The sequence below is a fragment of the Phoenix dactylifera genome, chromosome 18, assembly GCF_051530095.1.
Source record: "Phoenix dactylifera cultivar Ajwa chromosome 18, Ajwa_hap1_PhDact_Kaust_v1.1, whole genome shotgun sequence".
Lineage (NCBI taxonomy): Eukaryota > Viridiplantae > Streptophyta > Magnoliopsida > Arecales > Arecaceae > Phoenix > Phoenix dactylifera.
Window position 1 is genome coordinate 12953683 of NC_143207.1, and position 21709 is coordinate 12975391.

At 40.8% G+C, this 21709-nt stretch overlaps 2 protein-coding genes across 5 annotated transcripts in view; both read right to left on the bottom strand.

The window, feature by feature from the left end:
- Positions 1–5917: 5917 nt before the first annotated feature.
- Positions 5918–7103, bottom strand: LOC120106069 (thaumatin-like protein). Its single transcript, XM_039118921.3, has one exon. The coding sequence runs from the start codon at positions 7046–7048 to the stop codon at positions 6248–6250; it is 801 nt and encodes a 266-aa protein (XP_038974849.3). The 5' UTR covers positions 7049–7103; the 3' UTR covers positions 5918–6247.
- Positions 7104–19506: 12403 nt separating this feature from the next.
- LOC103719926 (P-loop containing nucleoside triphosphate hydrolases superfamily protein) overlaps positions 19507–21709 on the bottom strand; it is a 47063-nt gene continuing 44860 nt past the window's right edge. For 3 of the 4 annotated variants that reach the window (XM_088714386.2, XM_008809410.5, XM_088714385.2), the window contains 3 exons: positions 20384–20500; positions 20094–20244; positions 19507–20000 (listed from right to left, as the gene is read on the bottom strand). Coding sequence is in view for 2 of the 4 variants with exons in the window: in XM_008809410.5 (XP_008807632.1) it covers positions 20179–20244; positions 20384–20500 (183 nt within the window). In the remaining 2 variants the exon portion in view is untranslated. Of the gene's footprint in view, positions 20001–20093; positions 20245–20383; positions 20513–21709 lie in introns of all 4 variants that reach the window. The other variant, XM_039119548.3, reaches the window with a different exon arrangement.

Here is a 21709-nt window from a genome sequence, read left to right on the forward strand (position 1 = left end):
GAACCTAAGAATATTACTGACATCCGTAGTTTTCACGGTCTGGCCACATTTTACCGTCGTTTCATTAAGGGCTTCAGTACACTTATGTCACCTATCACAGATTGTCTTAAACGAGGTGATTTTCAGTGGACACGCGCAGCCGCTAAAGCATTTAATGACATTAAGAAAAAAATGACGGAAGCGCCAGTTATGCGACTCCCTGATTTTAACAAAGTTTTTGAGGTAGAATGTGATGCATCTGGCTTAGGAATAGGTGGTGTGCTTAGTCAAGAACGTCATCCTATAGCCTATTTTAGTGAAAAGCTGAATGAGGCTAGACAAAGATATTCCACCTATGACAAAGAATTTTATGCCATAGTCCAGGCCCTACGGTATTGGCGACATTATCTCCTTCCTAATGAATTTGTTCTCTATTCTGACCATGAAGTACTTCGTTTTCTTAATTTCCAGAAAAAACTTAATCATCGACATGCCAAGTGGGTTCAGTTCCTCCAGGATTACACTTTTGTCCTCAAGCATATGTCAGGTGCTGCGAACAAAGCTGCTGATGCGTTAAGTCGTCGAGTAACTCTGTTGTCCGCCATGTCTGTTTCCATCACCGGTTTTGATAGACTTAAGCTCGATTACTTGTCTTGCCCAGATTTTGGCCAACTCTATAATGCCCTTGCTGATGGACAAGGACCTTTGATTGATGGTGTTTATCTACAAGACGGGTACTTCTTCAAAGCTTCCAAGCTCTGCATTCCGCGCACTTCCGTGCGCGATTTCTTGATATTGGAAGTACATGCCAGTGGTCTCTCTGGACATTTTGGCCGTGATAAGACCATAGAAGAAGTTGAACGTCAATTTTTTTGGCCAAGCTTGAAATGGGATGTTGCTAAAATTGTGGGACAGTGTCGCACGTGTCAACTAGCTAAGCACAAAAAACAAAATACTGGCCTATACACTCCGTTACCTGTCCCAGATTGCCCTTGGCTTGACCTTAGTATCGACTTCGTACTCGGCCTTCCTCGCACATTTCGGAAACATGACTCCATTTTTGTGGTTGTGGATCGTTTTTCTAAAATGGCCTACTTCCTTCCTTGTTCCAAAACTTCTGATGCCTCTCGAGTAGCCAAGATATTTTTTGATGAGATTGTTAAGTTATACGGTTTACCAAAAACCATTGTCTCCGATAGGGATGTCCGCTTCATGAGCTATTTTTGGAAAACCTTGTGGCATCTGGTTGGCACCAAACTTAAATTTTCTACGGCTTATCATCCTCAAACCGAGGCCAAACCGAAGTCGTCAACCGAAGTCTAGGTAACCTTCTGCGTAGTCTAGTCGGGGATCACAATCGTAACTGGGATTCTATTCTGCCTGTCGCCCAATTTGCATATAATTCGTCAGTCAATAGATCTATCGGGATGAGTCCATTCGAAGTGGTCCATGGTTATAAAGCTCGCAAACCTGTAGATCTCCTACCTATGTCCCCCCATATTCGCATTTCTGAGTCTGCACATGCATTTGCACAGCACATTCATAATCTGCATCAGGAAATTAGCAAGCGCATTCATATGAGTAATGCTCAATATAAGCTACAAGCTGATTCTCATAAGCGAGATAAATCATTTCAAACTGGGGATTATGTTATGATACGTATTCGGCCTGAGCGGTTTCCATCTGGAACCGTCAAGAAACTGCAGGCTCGTAGTGCTGGGCCCTTTCGGGTATTGCAACGCGTGGGTACTAATGCTTATGTTCTTGATCTTCCCTCTGATTTTGGTATTAGCTCCACTTTTAATATTGAGGATTTGGTTGCTTACAAGGGCCCCCTTTCTATTCCTACTGATCCTTTCGCTCCACCATCACTTGAGCTTGATGATACTCCTCTTCTTGATTCCATCCCATCCCCGACCAATCTAGCTTTACCACCAGCACAAAAAGAACATATTGATGCCATTTTAGATGAGCAGACTGTTTCTACCAGTGATGGGGGTGTTCAGCGTTTTCTGGTTCGTTGGCGAGGACGCCCGGAGTCTGATACTACATGGATTACACGTGCGGAGTTACAGCGCATTGACCCAGATCTTTTGGAGTACTACCAGAGTCATTCGTCGGGGTCGACTTCTTCTTACCCGGGGGGAGTTGGTGCGGACACGAATACTGGACTGATTATTTTGCGGGATTATGGTTGTCGCAGGAAGACGGTCCAGCCACTTTCATTGTGGCTGGATTGATTGATGATTTTCTTTTATTATTATTTATTTTATGTGGGTTGGATTAGTTTGCATATTGTCTTGTGAGGGCCTCTTTCGAATTGTTTTTTTTAGTTGGGACTTATTTGTTATTTGGTGGCCCTATATATATATATAGGGCATGCATTTGTTATTTTTTTTTAATGAATTAATGCATGAAAATTAGTCTTCTTCTTCTTCCTCCTCCTCTCCTCTTTCTCTTCTTCTTCCCCTCTTCCCCTCCTCTTCTTCCCCCTTCCCTCTCATTCCTGCAGTTGTCCTGCATCACTAATTGCAGATTTGGGTATTGAATGTGCATGACCTAACCCAACTTGTAATGTGACATGAGTGGATCTTATTCTTGCAATATTTTTAGCTAACTTTTTTTTTTTTTTTTGGTTGCCGAAACGGATGATTCATACAATTCTATTACAGACATATCCAAAAAAGTCAAAAAAATAACAAATCCTGGAGCGCTATAGGCATCTTCCTCTCCCCGACCCAAAAGGCATCTTTGGAATAGTTGGCCACATACGAGGCCACCCAGTCTGCAGCCTCATTGGTCTCTCTATACACGTGCTTAGCCTAAAAGGTCACATCGCCATAGATCATGGCTTAGATGTCTCGAAGCAAGGAGTGACACCCACCCATACTGCTGACGCCACTCTGGATCCGTCAATAACCGTAGCTGAATCACCCTCAAGCAGTACTACTCTGGCCCGCAACACCCGACGAGCATGGCCCAGTTCTGCCCACGTTCCATAGCTCAGCTCCCGGGACCGAGGTGTCGAAGATTTGGCAACCACCAGCCACAACCACCCTTGAATCCGGGCTTCTGATAACAAAGCCCACACTTTTCCTCCTGCTGCCATCTAGTACACATCCATCAAAATTGTCCTTGAGAAAACTCGGAGATGGAAACTTTTAGGTGAAGAACACCTTTCGAGATGCTACACAAGTAGAAGTAGATCCCTAGGTGCCCCGAGCTATCAAAGGCCCATCCAACAATTCGGTATGAATAATCTCTACCGCCTGAACCTAGGCCCGCTCCATAACAAATGTTGGAGAAGGACAACTCTTGTCAAAAGTTCAGGCATTCTTGGCTAATTAGATCTGATAAGCAGTACTTTTAAGGCTACTCTAGGGAAGTACTGTGCTCGTAGATCAACAAATTCTCTTCTTAAATTAATTCAGTGAAGGATGTGCAAACAAGATCATTTTCAATAGAACTGTTAAGATCATGATCTTTGTGCTCGTTCTGAGTTAACGCAGTGAAGAACGTGGAAGCAGGATTACTGTCAATAGAACTGATAAGACCATGGCATTTTTTGAGTGCGTGAAACATCTTAGGAATGGCTGGCTTCCATTCACTAGAGAAGAACTCCAAATATCTCTCTCTCGCGCGCGCGCACATATTCCCTCACTCTCACATATGACTATTTTCAACAACACAGGATCCAACTGTTGCTGCACAAGCTAGAATAATTTGGTGTGGTAGAAGATTTTATCTTTCCCAAAGGGAATTAAATTGAGGATGTTATCAGCTTGGTGTCATTTGGCCTATAGCCTGGATCTCTGATGCCGGTGGTGCACGATGATTGCAGCTATCCATCATCGTATAATGATGTATGTTTGTCTATATAACTGTTTTTTTTTTCCTCATTAATTTCCCCCCCTGTATTGATTTCAGTTCCAGTGCCATATTTTTAATAAATGAAGCTGCTTGTCTTCTGTTGGAGCAATGGAATGCATCCACCACACCTATGACAACATAACAGTGTGCATATGGAACATCTTGGATACCTTCCATGGTGTCTGAGCACATACATCCACCTCCTTGGTCTGCTGGAAGGACTTGATCATGAGGCTAAATCTTCTGCAAAAAAAGTGCTAAATCCACCTTGAGAATGAGCAGAGAGCAGAATAATGGTCTTTGCAGCTACAAAACAACTACTTCATCAGATTCAGAGGCCCTTCATAATGCAGAGGATATGATGCATGATGGGAAATTTAAGTAATGACCATTATTTCATGGTCATCTTGTTAGAAGGATTGGCATAACATCCAATCACAACTGCCTGAGGGTTTGCTCCTCTCAGAGTCTGCCCTGTAATTGACCTGAAATCTAGGATCTGGGTCGAAAATTAGACCTAATATGCTGTTGGGTTGGGTTTGGTTCTTAAAATCAAAGCCAAAACCTTGTTGGTAGCATCAGCTGTAGACTAAACCACACCCAATTCCGCAACCAGTTTTATTATGCATGCATGTGTATGTGCATGCAAGTATTTACTGAGCTTTACATCCATCTCTAACATTATCCCCACCATCCTTTTTTGCTAAATTGGAGAGGTTAAACCTCTTCTTATTCACTTGAGATTGTGGTTTCGTCAGAGCTTTCTACTTGGGAGCAAAGCTTTTCTCTTATGTTGAAGAGTATGGCCCTTCATTTTTTGCTGGAATCAGAGCTTTAAGCTGTGTCTTAAATAGTGAAGCTAATAGCTTCAAACTTGAAGCCATATGAAGCTGAGATATTATAATGTTATGAATTGAAGTAAAGCTGAAGCTAGAGGAATAAACAAGAAGTTTTAGCATGTTTTTCTAAGATAAAATGAGGGACTTCCACCTAAACTGTGATTATCCAGTCTCAAATATTTGGAAATGGACCATCCAAGATTTGAATTCAGAATTTCTGGTTGCTGAGCAGAGAGGTGTGAGCCTGATTTGGATGTTTAAAATTTCTTAAAGCTGATACAAGTTAGAGCTCACTGTCATTTATTTATTGAAATTTTAAGTTTATAGCCACCCAAATCCACCATTAGGGTTTCTAGGAGTAGACAAATCTCCATATATTCCCTCAATTGACCACTAATATTATCCAAGTTTTTGTTTGGTGTAACTTGTCCTTAAATTGTTGAGGACAATCTTTTCTTTCTAATGAAATCCTTGTTGGAATCCCCTTGACATTGAAGGGAAAATCCTGTTGAATTTTTCTTGCTTCTAATTTGTCCTAAAATACTGTTAGGGACCATAATAAGCATTAGAAGCAAGCAAGAATTTGAGCATATTATGCAAAACATTGAATGGAGACTCTGGCTCTCTTGGAAAACAACTCTGTTCCACCGAGATCTATAGTTTGCAATTTCTTTCCCTGTTACCAGACTGTCAAAGCCTTTCATTTTTTGGAGAAGAATAATATGAAATAACCTAAAGCTTAGATGTCTTCTTTATCAAAAAATCTCTCGTTTATATGGAAATCTTGATGTTACTAGTGATGGAAGCAACGCCAAAACATTATTCTAATCATCAAAGAATAATTTTTTGTTTTTCCAAAAAAAAAAAAAAACTACCAAGAGACAGCAGAGGATCTCTCTCTGAAATAAAGAAAAAAAACAAACATAGCCATATTCTTTAATCACATTCTGAAGAAACTGCCTTAGATCCATATGATAGAAAATGATGCTTGAACAAATCTCATATTTTGCATAGACGCAATAAAAAAGGCTTGCATATTCCCCATCTCCCTACCATTCCCCCCTTTGATTCATTTCCACATTCTTCAGACATCACATAGTAAGAAAAAATCCGACAAGAAACCAAGTAATAATTCATAAATCCTCTTTAAAATATTTCTCCTTGGTTCCGAAAATTTCTTAGATTTCATAGGCAACAAACTCATTGTTGTTATTTCTGCCCTTCTCCTCTGAGTGAAGCCATTTCATCAATTAATTTCCATCAACCATGCCAAAGTCCTTCACTTAACTTCCAACACACTAACTGAAATACAAATCCAAACATGAGATAGAAGCATCAGGTGATAACATATATAGAAGTAAACTAACAAAGAGACAAGACTAGATGTCATAAGATCCATGAGAAGTAGTACAAACTATTCCTAGTAGCTCCTAGCAGTACCCCTACATATATATATATATATATATATATATGTATGTATGAAGTAGTAAGATGAGGCAATGCATCATGACAGCAGCAGCAAGCAGCCATGTTTGGTGATGGTTTGATGTTGAAATGAATCAGTGGTGGGGGCAGAAGGTGACGAGGTAGCTGGCGCCCGGGGAGCAGGTGAGGATGCTTGTGGCATCGTCGTAGGCGTAGGAATAAGCCCGGGGGCATGCGGTCTTGAACAGCCGCGAGTAGGACGTGGGCTTGCACTGCTGCGGCCCCCCGTAGCTCCCCGTGCAGCAGTACCTCGGCGACCCAAACGCCGAGCACGCGCTCTTGCACCCCACCACCCTCCCCCCACCTCGCCTCCCGTCTCTCACCGCCAGCCCCGCCGGGCACACCGCGTTCAGATCGCTCACGCACCCCGCAGCCGCGCACCGCGCCCCCCCGCCGCCGCCGCCGACGGATGCCTTCCCTCGGAACGGCGTCATGGAGATGCCGAGGTTGTAGCCGTCCACGAGGCTCACGTCGTAGAAGTCCTGAGTCTGGCCCTGGCCGAGGGTGATCTCCACGAGGGTGGCCGGGGTAGAACCGCCGAGACCGGCGCAGAAGAGGTTCCCGCCGCAGTCGCCGGTGGCGCAGCGGCCGCGGCTGGTGGCGGGGTCGAAGGTGCAGCCCTGGCGGCCCCAGACGCGGCCGGACCAGCCAGGGGGCAGGCGGATGGAGTAAGCCTGGTTGGGGAGCAGGCGGAAGCCGCCGCGGGCGAGTATGGGCTTCCCGGCGCTCGGCTGGATGCCAGGCCACACCGTCTCCCGGCACCGGTTATACAGCGCCAGCGTCGCGGCCTCCGACGGCAATGCCGCCGGTAGCAGCAGCAGCAGCAGCAGCAGCAGCAGCAGAGCCGACAAGCGGAGAAGTAACATGGTTTCCATCTCCCTGGCTCTCACTCTTGGCGTTGCTGAGCTAAGATAAAAAAGAGAACCCTGCCCCTTCTGTACCTCACCCGTGACGTTAAATAAAGTAAATAATACTACAATATAATAATGTAGCTGGTCGACGAGCAGAATAGGATGGCAATTTATGATCTGATACGTAAATGATCTGTTTTAAGTATATTTAAATTCAACATAAATAAATTTAGATTATAAACGGATCGATCTATTTTTGATCTATTTATTAAATAGGTTAGTTTCAATTTTAAATTTTAAATATATTTAATCAATTTTGAATCATTTAATAATTAAATTGGGCCATAATTAGTTCATTTAATGTATTTGAAATCTGTTTAATCTCTTTAAAATATATTCCTGACATATTTAATCTAATCAACTTAATTTATTTAAATCTATATAATTTTTCAAAAATTTGTTTAACTTGACTCGGTATGTTTAATAAATAAATTATGTAAATCAGATTAGATTATCTATTAAATAAATTTAAAATTTTAATTTTAATCCGCTTAAGAAATAAATTAGATTTGGGTTAACAAAATTTTAATATAATTAACATCTGATTCAATTTATATATGATGCCACGCGATCTTCAGTTGCGCCCCTTCGAGTGGTACATCCAGGACTGCCTTGTTTGTTTTTACTTGTTTTTTTCTTCTTTAAAGTAAAATAAAAGAAACAGCAAAAAAATAACATAAATAAATTTAAATTACAAAATTTAATTTATTTATTAAATAATTTATATTTAATTTTAAATTTATTTAATCTATTTTGATTTGTTTAATAATTAAATTGGGTTCTAATTAGATTCATTTAATACATTTAAAATCTATTTAATCCGTTTAAAATATAATTTATTAAAATTTTATTTAACTTGACTCGATCATTTAATAACTAAATTATATAAATCAGATTAAATTATCTATTTAATAAATTTAAACTTAAAATTTTAATTTGTTTTATAAATAAATTAAATTTAGGTCATGCACTGCCTTGTTTGTCCTCACTCGTTCGTTTCTTCCTCGAAGTATTTTTAGAGGCAATAAAAGAGGGGGGAGAGAGAGAGAGAGAGATATTAATGAAGTAAAGAAATAAAGAAAGGGTGGTGGTCGGTCTTGCAGTACGTGTTAAAGTGACTGAGAGAGAGTGTGTGTGTGTGTGCGCCAGGTGGTGACGGTAATAGGGTGAAAGTGGTGGGGGTGACGGGGGTCAGACTGTCAGATACGGATTAAAAAAAATATTGTTTGAATGCTGTTGAGGGAGGATGGTGCAGCCCATGGGTCGGCCAGGACACAAAAAAAAAAAAAAAAAAAAAAAAAAAAAAAAAAAAAAAAGCGGACCGAATCTGATCGAACCGTTGTGATTCATTTTCAGATTCCAAATAAAGAAAAAATCGAACCTGTCGGATTGAACCGAACTAGACGGATCTAGAACCAGATTTATAAAGTCGGATCGGATCTAGACAAAAATTTAAGCCCCACAGTCTAGCCGGATCGGGTCGGGCCTGGGCATAGCCATCAGGCCTAATTTCTGTTGTTGAGTCCGGCCCAAGTCCGGATTTTGATTAGCTCTACTTAAAGGCATACAGAGGTTGGTGTCTGGTTGTCGCTTGATCGAAATTATTCATATGTTTCGAAAGATGAATAGAGCTGTAGATTGGATCCCTTCTTTGTTACTCATCATTTTAGAGAGGTGTTATGGTTTGAGACCACAGGTGCCTTATTATTTTTTTGTCATTATTTTTTTAATTTTATTAGATATATTCGTATTTAAATTATACGAATTATGTAAAAAAAAAGAGAAAGGAATAAAAAGATATTAATGAAGTAAAGAAAAAAACAAAAGGTGGTGGTAGGTTTTCCAGTACGTGTTACAGTGAGCGAGAGAGAGAGTGTGTGTGTGTGCGCGCGTGCCAGGTGGTGAGGGTAATGGGGTGAATGTGGTAGGTGTGACGGGAGTCAGACTGTCAGGTACGGATTAAAAGAGAAACCGTAAAATATTGTTTGAACGGTAAAAGATAAAAGAAAAAGATTTTTTTGTGGGGGAGTTCACGCGACACGACGTGGCCTTGGGGCTCGTGCTCCGCAGGGAGACGAAAACCGGCTTCCTGGAAGCAGCAGCAGCAGCAGCACGACGGACTCCAAAAAAAAAAAAACAAAGGAGAAGTGGTGGAGAGATCGAGGCGGGAATTGGAAAGCGTACAGGGGGGTTGGGACAAAGAGAGAGAGAGAGAGAGAGAGAGACGGATGGCCAGTGCGACTGTCACCCACTAACGCTGCTGCTGTGGTTGATGACCGTGCAGTGGGCCGCAGAAAAGATTCTCTCGGCGTGGTTGTGTTTGTCTTCTTGCCTGCAGGAAACTTTTGCGAGTCATGTGAAGCCGTCCAGCCCTGAAACAGTCCAGCGAAAAGAAGAACCATACTTATTTTTCTTTCTCTCTCTTCTTTTTTTTTTTTTTTTTTTTTTTTTTTTTTTTTTTTTTTTTGTGGCTAAAGCAAGAACCATACTTCAACCAGAGTGATTAGCCGGATATAAAAGGACTCTTCCATGATGGAGAAGTTCATCCTTTATTTCGTAATATATGGTTGATGGTGAAAAAAAATTTACTTTTCAAACTATGCATGTATATCGTGAGGCGAACGAGGCGGCAGACTGGATGGCGGCATATATTGCGAGCCACTCAGGAGGTACCCTTTGGGTTGGTGGGGATGACATACCTGGTGCATTCCAAAATCTTTTGTTTGCAGATTCTGCTGGATGTGTTCGTACCCGATAATAGTATGAATTGCCCGTTTTTAGCAAAAAAAAAAAAAAAACAAAGAACCATACTAGCAAGATACTGCAGTACCTTTCAAAAAGTACATATGTATAAAAAAATAATAAATAGAGCTTCCGATTGTTAGGAAAGATCCCTTCACTAGATGAAAACTTTCCTATCTTTGTGTGAGTAGAATGAGAATATCACAATAATTAATCAATGTAAGAACTACCAAAAAAAAAATTAAACCACAAGAGAGCGACAAGAATTTTTAGGTGGAAAACCCTCCAATATAAGGGGGAAAAACCATCGGACCTAAGTCCACCATAAACCTCCACTATCAATAATAATGGGCTTACAAAGTATGTTCTCTAAGCTAAGCTAGAGGATCACATACATCAAGGATCTCTTCCTTGGATCACAAAAAAAGAGTTTATATGAAAAAGAGTTTAGGCTTCAATAATAAAATGAGAACAATCTTACCGAGTGTAGGTTTGCATAAGGTTCTTCTTCCTCTTGAGATGCTTTGAATAAGATCTTCACCTTCTTCTTGAGATGGATTCCACGAGCACTTCACCAAGACGGCAACCCTCTTTTTCTTCTCATCCACTTTCTCATAGAATAATGAACCCTAACCCCTCTTTTTCCTCTTTTTGTTTTCTTTTCTTTATTCTCTCCATTTTTTTTAATTTAAATTGCTGGGTCCCATCTCACATAAGGCGGGACTCGGCCAACATGTTCGTACCCGATAATAGTATGAATTGCCTATTTTTAACGTGAAAAAAAAACGAAAAACCATACTAACAAGATACTGCAGTATCTTTCAAAAAGTGTATATATATATATAAAAGAAATAATAAATAGAGCTGTCAGTGAATTACATTTTATATAGTATAATATTTTAGAAAAATTTAATGGACCGACCAAACTGTCGGTGAATTACATTGTAACTATACCAAAATTGTGTGAGCAGCCGTTGTATCAAAAAAAATCTAAAATTATTATTATTATTATGATTAATTATATATTTAGAGAAAAATTAATGGAATAAGTGATTGGATGAAGTTATGATCATTTGAAAGCATTGAGGCCGTCCTTCCCGCTTTGCATCTCTTTCTTGGTTCGGATTGCTCTAGATGCTGAGTTGCCGGTTTATCAAAAAAAAAAAAAATATAATTTGGAATACCTTCTATTTATCTCTAAGTTATTATTTTGAAAGCAGCTATTGTTGGGTGTATTTATTCGAGAGCGCTATAAAAAAATTTATGTTGAATCTTCCGCACGAAAGAACGATTTTCTTTCTTTTAGGATGCACGAAAGATATTGGAGTATTTCAAAATTTATGCAAGATGTTGTTGGGGGAAAAAAAGGACCACCCCATAAATACAATTAAAGCATCCAAATCCGACAGCAAGGTCGAGCTCATACAGGCCGCCGAGCTCATCCAGGCTGAGCTCATACAGGCTGCCGAGCTCATCCAGGCCTCCGAAGGCTGCCGAGCTCAGAAGGCCGAGACCAGAAGGCCGAGCACAGAAGGCTGTCGAGCTCAGAAGGCCGAGCACAGAAGGTCGAGCACAGAAGGCCGAGCTGACCTCAAAAGGCCGACCTCGTCGTCCACATGCTGCGGCCATGCCCTGCAGCAGCCTTACCGCACCATACTTTACTTGCCGGCCACGCCACGACATATCAATCATGGACCATACCCTGCTACGACTGTCAACGCCTCACCATTCCCAAGAATGGACTGCACTGCACGCCACAAGCAAGCTCTGACTGCACACCATCTCATCCCATGATGGGAACGGGCCATCCACGACAACTCATTACTTCCACGCCCACGTCGAATCGTGACGGTAACCCATTAATTCGTCCAGTCACATCACAGGTAACCTGGCACTCCTCCTATAAAGGGGAGCTTCTCCTTCTAAAAAGGGGCATCTTCCTCCTAAGGGAGGGCTTGGGACTTTTACTTACAGTCCATCTCCTTCTCCAAAATTAAGCCCCCCTCTGGCTTAAGCATCGGAGGGCCGGCGCCGGAAACCCCGGCCACCGGCTTGTTGCAGGTCCTCCGGAGGACGCCGCCCGCCGACGTACCGCCATCCGCTACTCTCGCCGGAGCTCCTCCTCCTCGGTCCGCGGCCGCCTCCGAGTCCAGTTTCCAGCAACAGGTGTGATTCCTGGACATCACGAAAGAAAGTTGATCATTCAGTTGCACGAATGATCATACAAGTGGCCAGATCAGCAAAGGAAAAATATTGCACCCTACAACGGAAAAATGAATGGTGAATTTTGATGGGAGAAGGTGTTTGTGCACGGATGTATTTGTTAGAATATGCTTTGATGGAAGAATTTTAATGAAGTTGATAATTTCCAACTAGCTAACTGGCATCTCCCCAATAATGATGATCCTTCATTAATTTCCATAATTTCCAACTTGCGTGTACAATATGATGCATTTTGTCGAGCATAACTCTTAACGGCACCGTGTCAATGTCCAAGCCAATTCTCACACCATTCTCCATCTGGAATAAAGTAGAAACACGGTTGCTTTTTATCTGCAAAAAGTGGTTATGACTTTATCAGCGTTTGGTACGTTGGTTGCATGGTTGACGACTTTAGAGGGACTTTTAAGAGAAATTCTCTTGCTCCAACAACTAGTTTTTCGTCCAAAATAGCTAGTTGGAAGATAATTTTTGAGTTTCTTAATCCTATATAGATCTTTAAATACTTTTTTTTATTTAAGCCTTGATTCTCATCAGACTAAAAGTCTAAATCCATTTAAATATAATCCACAAGCATCACGATTGGCTCGTGGCCAGCCTCGATGAGCCACTATGATACTATTTGCCACAATCGAAAACTTCACTCAAAATGGCATCATACACATGCTTGCAAGGATGAATGTTTTTCACATTTATACCGGCAATGACTAGGTGAGGCAAGTTACTTTGCCGCAATACCTCCTTGTGCCCGAAGGGAAGTACTTTATACCTGCAGCGTGGCAAAGCCAACTGGAACAACGGTAACAGAGAACTAGATGGACATTTAGCTCACTCAAATAGACTAATGTTTGTCGAGCACGGATCTTTTACCATTTGTGGGATGTATTGCAGAATGCTATACAACCTCCGACTATGAATAGATAAATCGCCATCAAATAAGACGGTCCACAAGTGCTACTGCATCATACACGATGTGTGTTGTTTGATGGTCGTCCATCTTCTGATGGCGGCTATCAAGAGTTTCATAGTATTTTGCAGTGCGACCCTCGTAGAGAATCTTAATTGATATCTGCCACCGAATAGGAAAGTATATGCCTATCCCAACCTAGACAAACACCTACAAATAACAATTGCCCTACCGAATGGATAAACTTGTGATATTAATGTATTAGACCAATTATTTCACTTGTTTAAATTTGAACTAACCCAAAATTGCCCTCATTTAACCCATTTTCATGTTCATGACAGTCTTTCTTGAAATAGGCTCCAAATAATTGTATTACAATCGTTAGATAGTACATCAGCTTTGCAACCAATTAACCATCATCTTTGTTAACCAATTTTATTCCTAGAAGAAACTAGCCATTTTCAAAACATAAAGCAAGAATTCATCTGGATCCACATGTTAGCGAGTCCAAAATAACTCCAGGTTAACAAAACTCTTCCGAATAAATACTTATGATCGAATTTCAGTTAGATGGTATTTATGATTGAATTTGGATTCTTAGTCCAGCAAAAAAGTTAGTAATTAAACCAAAAGAGTATGCGGGAATTTGTGTTAGTATGTATTTAGTCTTATATTGGTTGTTCCCTTAGAATAAACTAAATGTTGTCTCCCTCTACTCTGCTCTTTGGCCTTCACCGAGAAGAAAAAAAGTAAAATGAAGGCAAGATAGACATGGCAGATTTGGATGGCAAAGCCAGGTTAATCGATAGACCAGTTACGAATAAAACTATTTCTAATGCATTGCTACCAGTTTTTTTTTTTTTTTGCTCCAACATTCTTTCGAAGAATTCACAATCATCATCTCTTCGGTCCAACAACCTCCAGAAAATTGAGATTATATGAAGATGACTCTGCGCCCTAGCCGATTAAATTTAGGACAAACAACCAGCAAGGAGGTCTTCCTTCTGTCGCAGATCACTACTCCGGCACGCTTTACCTCATCAATTTAGTTGGTAAGGTTTCCAATATAATCTCGATTCCATTGTTTGAGTGTCCCCTTTGTCTCCTGCGCCTTCTATCAGCCAATCAAAATAGACGTCTGTATCCGAAAATATTACTGCTACTCAAAACAAGCACACAGATATCTTGAATAGAAAACATTATTACGTCTCATTGTCCGGCAGACTTTTACCGCAACAAAAGCTATTGATGTAGTTGGTGGGGTAATTACCTACCTTTTAGGCTCCATCTTGTTTCTCGCTGGCAAAATAAATGCAACCTTGGGTGGCCCTAGGGGCGGTGGAGGGTATGCTGTTATGAAATATTTGGACAATGGTGAGTGATGGAATGACTTTTTAGACTAAGCATGTGTTCAGAAAGAACAATAAAGCCGTAAATTGGATGGCTTTTTATGTGGCCTGCCGCTCTAAAGGTATCCTATGGACTCCTTTGGTTCGCGGAAAAAGAAGAGAGGAAAGTGTGGTCAACGGGAAAGTAATGAGATGCCTTTTGTTTGGTTAGAGTTTTTAAAGGAGAAAGATGAAAAAGTTGTATTCCCATGGGAATACAATTCCCACATTTTATGAGAAAGTCTTTTCTATGAGAAACATGAAAAAGTTACTTTATGGGAATACAATTCCCACATTTTATGAGAAAGTCTTTTCTATGAGAAACATGAAAAAGTTACTTCCCATGAGGCGAGAATCACTCCATCTTTTTTTTTTCCAAAAAAACCCTTCAGCATTAAATAGGCATTAAAGACCTAATTTTTATTAAGGATATAATACGAATTATACATAACTTTTTCAAAAAATTAGATGGTCAACCAAACATAAGCGCTCTGAATATCTGTCACTTTTCCATATTTAATCAAACATGCCAAAAGGACATTTCCAAGCATTCTCTTACTAGGAATCTTCTTCCCAAGAATCATATTCCTAGGAGGGAAAATGCTTCTCGCAAACCAAATGAGCCCTATAGGTTTGAGAGACAGAGTTGTTTAGAGCACTTCGAAACTTGTTGTTTTTTTATTTTATTGGACGTATCCATACTTACAATATATGAAATGCCTGCTTTAGCGCAAAAAAATAAAAATAATAAATGCAGCCTTAAATAAAAAAAACAAAAAGAAGAAAAAGAAATAACAAAAGGGCTTTGATATTGACATTAGACAAACTTGTTAAAACCAGTAACCAAATTTTTATATGGTTGAACTTTTTTTTTTTTTTTCGGGAAAGAAGCCAATGAATGTAGTTGCTACGTTAACTTTCCCTGGCGAGAGGAGGCAATAGAACGGCGGTGGGAAGCTGAACATAGTGGTTAAAGAAATGATGATTAATTCTTTATATTCACCTCTGTCCAAGGAAGAAAAATGAGTCAATTGGATTCCTTGCAACCAACGTAATCAAATGCAAAGGATAAAGCTGAAATAATTGTTAAAGGTAACTTGACGAACTAGAAATCCTAAGATCTCCAAAAACTTTAAATCCCTATAGCAAAGGGCACAAAAGAGACTTCAAATCAAAATTCTGAATGAAGTACCTTCAAGATCCACAAGACCCGTTAAGTGATAAAGATGAGATTTTGATGAGTTGGATCAGTTCACAGAATATCAGAAATTTTTCATGGACAACATGGATTTTTGTTTCTTATATTGTACATTATCCTTCAATATTCCCCCTTTTCTTCCATATGTGTTGGGGAGTCTCCTTGGCTTACTTTTTGATTTCTCTTTGGCTTGTCTGGGTAGGTTGACTTGGAGATACTATGTGGGATACTGCTTCCGCTGAGCCTCTTTCGTGTACCACCATGGGAAGTCATGCACCCTTCTTATCTATGTCTGGTAACAAGTTTTTGAGCAGGCTCTCTCACTCTCTCTCTCTCTTTACTACAATCTAGTATGGATATATCCAAAAAAGTAAAAAGACAACATATCCTGGAGCACATTAGGCAACTCCCTCTCTTCAACCCAAAGAGTATCTTTAAAGTGGTTGGCCACATATAAAGCCACCCAGTTGGTAGTTCCGTTGGCCTCTCTATAGACGTGCTTAGCCTGGAAGGCCATCTCGCCACGAACCATAACCCTGATGTCTCGAATCAAAGGATAGTACTCGTCTATACCGCCAACACTTTGTTGGACCAAGCCAATAACTGTAGTCGGATCTCTCTCAAGCAATATAGCTCTAGTCTGCAATACATGCCGAGCATAACCTAGACCAACCCATATTAGTTCTTCTTTTCAACGCTTCTTCTTTGTTGCCACGGGGATGTTTATTATGATCATACTCTCTTGGAATACTAGAGGCTTGGGCCTTCCTACTAAAAGGCGAGCTGCTTGTGAGCAGGTTCAGGAATCTAAATGCGGCATCTTCTTAATTCAAGAATCCAAGCTTTGTTCTCCTTCGGTTAGAGTTCTTTTTTTTTTATGAAGAGATTCAGTTAGAGTTCTTCAATCCATTGGGGGTGCTAAAACTTCAGATTGGGCTTATCAAAATGCATTGGGCTCAGCTGGTGGTATCATGATCGGGTGGAGTCCAATCTTATTCTCTCAAACAGAGGAGTCCAATCCATTAAGACATACTCGGTTACAGTGGAGCTGCGTGGCACCTCTCTAAAAACATCTCCTATCATCTCTTCTGTTTATGGCCCTAATGGTAGAGCCTCAAGAGTGGATTTTATGATGAGCTAGCTGAAATCAGAGGAGAATTCAGAGGACTATGGTTGCTTGGTGGTGATTTCAACATCACCAAGGCTCCTCAAATAGAAGAGGAAATCCACAGGGTGTGCATGACTCCTTAGCTTTCATGGATTTTGTGAAAACCTGTGTGGGTGTGTGTTTAGTCCCACATTAGTTATTTGATAGGTCGCAAAGCTGGTCGCGAATAGCAATTTGATTGAAACTGAAATACCTCTCTTCGGGTGAGAACAAACCACAAATAGTTTGGATAATCCCTCTCTTCACACGAGCACGTTGGGAGCACCGTGGTTTATCATTATTCGTTAGGTAGGTCTTGGATACTTATACAAGATCAAGTAACCAAAATAATACTTTCAGGCTAGCCATTTTAGATGAGGTCTTGAGTTGTTACAAATGGTATCAGAGCAGACTAACCTATAACCTATGTGGACTAGGAGATACTGCAGCACGGATCTATTGGAGCTGACCATGGGCCGATCATGGTGTTTGTAATTAGATTTGAATATATTTAAACCCTTAGCATGTCTAGGACGTCAAAGTAGATCTTGAGTACTTACACAGGATCAAAGAATTCAAATAATATCTTCCGCCTAGCCATTTTGGATGAGGTCGTAGGTTGTTACAAATTTTATCTCTTCACTTCAGCTCTTCAACATTGATCTCAAGGGGAGGGATTTCACTTAGATCAATGGCAAGGCTGGACTGCTTTCTTTTCTCCTTCGGTTGGGATGACCTGTCCCCATTGGCAGTACAGAAGGCTTTGGTTAGTTCGGCATCAGATCATGTACCAATCGTTCTTGACTGTAACATGAAACCTCCAAATCATTATACTTTCAAGTGCGAACTTTGGTGGACGAAGGAAGTCGGTTTGGATGAATTGGTTCTTGGGTATTGGCAGAGTATTAGAAGATGTTCTAATTCAGCCGCCAAGTGGGTCGACAATTTAAAGAGACTTCGTGCTGCCCTCAAGAACCTCAGAAATTCGAATCTCTCCCTTCTTGCAAAATGGGCTTGGAGATTGATTGTGCTTCCTGGTGTTGGTAGTGGCAGTGAATCTATTTGGAGGAAGCAAGTTTACGACTGCTCACTACACGAGAAGTAGATTTGCCATGCATGTCAGACGACGACCCTTCAGAGCCTACCTAGTCTGGAAGATTGTGTTTTCTTTAAGCTTGGTAATGGTGAAAACATTAGATTCTGGGAAGATTGTTGGCTAGGACCGATTCTCTTTGAATCCTTATTTCATGATTTGTTTCTTAGAGCAGTCAAGCGGAACGTCTCAATTGCTTCCTTATGGAGGAGCAAAGGGCGCACTTGGAATATCAAGGTCTTTGGTCCTCTCACAGTCTCAGAGTCAGCACAAATGGACCAATTGCGGGACTTGCTCTCATCTGTTCATCCTATTGATTATGTTGATGTGCTAGTGTGGAAGCCTTGTCGAGATGGGGAAGTATAGAGTTGATTCATGCTACAAGTTCATTAATAGCGGCAGGATTCGTTATCAATTCTACAAGATGATTTAGAAGGCTCCAGTACATGAAAAGGTGAAAGTATTCATTTGGCTAGCCCTAGAAAACAAGCAACATATTAGAAAAATTTTGGCAAGGAAAGGTTGGAGGGTAAGCGTAGGCTGCTCCTTTGGTGGTTTCCGCTCTAAGACTGCTTCTCACCTTTTTTTTTTTTTTTTTTTGGCTGAAACAAAAGAGGAATGGAGGAGGAAGGGACAAGCCTACCCCCGCGTAGCAGCCCCCACTCCACTGAGAAAATGTTCGATGCAGGCAGAAATGACCGTATGTTGAGCACCCCTGCCGGTTTTACTCATACCCTCCCCACCCGTGGGTCGGGCTCGGTTATCCCTCTGAGCTCCAGCACGAATACCACATGTAAGTACATCGCACCTAACACCGCCGAGGCTACCAGCAGAGCGATACGCCCTTCTAGATCCCGTGTCCGAGCAGGAAGCATCCGGCCTCCACAATTTAATCGACGTCCGTGCGTTTCGAACTCGGAACCACTTGATTGGAAGTAAGGCCATGTTTTCACTGGGCTACTACCTCAGTGGTTCTCACCTTTTCATTCGCTCTCTATGTGCCCAAGCATTGTGGTCTCCTCTTTTATCATGTTTAAATTTTTGCGGTTTGCCTCCCATTTAACTTCTTTTTGGTCTACATGGAGAAGAAAAATTCAGGGCCATCTAAGAAAAGGCCGGGATCACTTGCTCATGCACTCATGTGGAACATCCGGCACGAGAGAAACTCAAAGGATCTTCTTGAAAAGAAAAGCATCGTCTGCCTCTGTTTTGCATAAAATATTATACTTTTTTTCCTTGTAGAAATACCTTTGTAATGCCAAAACCTCTGTTTCCCACGACTATCTTTTTTCTATCTTTTAGATAAGCTGTCTTCTCTACGTGTATAATTACCAGCCTCCTTGTAAATATGTCTTTTCTTTCAATAAAGTTTGGGAGAAGTTACTCACTCCCTCCATTTTAGATCAAAAAAAGAATTGAATAATTAAATATTTGATGATATTATCTGTAACGATCTGAAACCTTAGTAAAAAAACTAGTTAAGAAGATTTTTTTTTTTTTTGGTAAGTATCCAAAATTTTTTCAGCACATAGAGATGAGAGTAAACACACAGCTGCACAGACTTTCAAAGATGAGGAAGATGGTTGATATCAGGCCTGGTCATGGACGCTGCCATCACAGTTGGAAGGGAGAGACCTAGAGGCCTAGCGCCTGAGTATGCGAGCTCAATCCAGGGTCTCGCTGATAACCAATGTTGACAAAAAAATAATTCACTTCTCTAGAAGCAGTGAAAGAAGTTCTAGCAATAGCATTGCACTAAAAAAAATGGTTATTTTCTGAGTTAATGTCCAAGATTGTTCCTTCCATGTTACAATACCCGCAGGAGACTGGTCAGCAGAATAGCTAGAGTCTTGAGTTTGAAATTTAAAAAAACTAAATAGCAAACAGTGACATTTTCGATGAAAACCCTTCTCCCCTAACGTCAAATCTGCAAGAAAATATACTTTCTGGCACTAGGACTTGTTCTCTCCTTTGCAATAGATTAGAATAGCTGAAAATTTGCAGTTGGTAAATGGCTTGCCCAACATTCTGTATCCTGGTGCTTAATTCTGCCACCGAAAATTTTCTCAGGATTGTGATAAGCAGGGTGAGTGCCACATGAATGTTCCAAATACAATCATGCTGAGGAAGCATAAAGGTCATTTGAAAGAAAGCCAATCTAGATTATGGGAGTCATATACATCCTCCACGTCACCTCCAAGGTGGCAAGCGCCCTCAAAACCTGTAAAAAAGCATAATTGGAGGCACATGAAAACTTAAGATTAACTCGATCAAAAGAAAATCAAAGTCCATTACTACAGTGATCCTCCAGCACCTCTTAGGATTTGAGGCCCTCATAGATGCAAATCTGTTTGTAGATCATGTAAATTCTCTGCTGTCAGTTTAGTTAGTAATCCTGGTCAGTGACGCTTCCTTTGGTACAGTGAATAACCAACAAAAGCAGACAACAAAAAGGTCCAGAAAACCTGTGAAAGCACAAACACATGATAAGCCTAAACAAATGTACGCAACTAAATAATGGATCAGTGGTTTGCAGCACATAATCTATTCCCTAGTATAATAAGTTCAGGAAATAATCAAGATAACCGTGCAAAAAGAAATTACCAAATTGACTGTATTCCACCTCTCTAGCTTCTTGATCCTAGATTGTAGATCTTCAATTATGCACTCTGTTGATGAAATTCCTTTGCTTGGAGAACATTCTGAACTCAAATTTCCTGCCTGCATAATGCTCTTTATAATTAAAAAATGAGAATGAACTATGAAACCAGTAACCATGGGGCCTATTTCCAAAATAAGCTAATGTTAAAAACCAAATACTTGTCTTATGATTTGAATTTTTTTCTGGTAGGTAGACTTAGTCGTATGATCAATGCATTGGTGTTTGTGTTGGAAACATGGTAGTGCATGAGGTAAGAAGCAGGAAAAAGAATGAAATTTATAGGATTTGAGGTGCAAGGTATGGCTTTCTTCAAAATGTTTTCCACATAAATTTGTACTGCATCATTAAAACATCAAAACATGGAGAGAAGAATGGTAACTAGTGAACCGAGTGCTGGGGTATAGGGAGCGAAGATTTATTGAATACATGCCCTATCAGGAGTAAACCTGGGGTGTAGGGTGAGGATTCTCCTCTATTGGAGGTGGGGAAGTGGGCAAATGAGTGTTTGCTAGCTCGTTGAGGACTATGTCGATAGTGGTAAAAAAAAAAAAACCTTTTTTCCTTGGAAAACTCAAGCTATGACCCTGGAAGAGATTGAGCATCTTTATGTAAGGTTCACGCCATGGTCTGCCGTACCAGTCCGTACCGCCATCGGTACGGAACCGGTACGGACCAGTCCGGGCCGCCACCGGTACGCCGACTGGTACCGGTACAACGAACCTTGGTTCACGCAGAACATCAAGTTTGCTCCCAAGAAAATGATGCCTTTTGGGTCATTTTCTTGGGCCAAGGCTTTCTCTAGGTTTTGTTGCTTGGGAACTCTGACTTCATTGGAGGGTTCTAAATGAGTTCGAAACTTTAGAAGGTCCTGTTGATATACATATAGGTATATAGAGGAGGAGAGCCTTAGCGCTATTATAAGATTAGTCCATTGTGACCCAAGTGTCATGAGCTTAAACTACAGAAACAACCTCTCTGCATACGGGGATAAGGTCGGTACACCTAACCCTCCCTAAACTCTATAGTGGTAGGAGCCTTATGTACTAGATCGCCCTTTATACATAGGTTCAAATTCAAGACTATATGCTGCATGTGTGTATGGAAGGACTGATAAAAATTGTGGAACAAGTTTTGGCATTAGAGCCATGGAAGCCCGAACTTATGCTAACGGCGGATGCTAACTGGATGATTGTGGTATGGGTGTAGATCTTGCATGTCCCATGGGAATATTGGGATAGGGAGGTGATCCAAAATATTGCAGTTGCTAA

What these genes read in the sequence shown, in the direction of transcription:
- LOC120106069 (XM_039118921.3), bottom strand. Translation starts at nt 7,048, where the DNA reads ATGGAAACCATGTTACTTCTCCGCTTGTCGGCTCTGCTGCTGCTGCTG.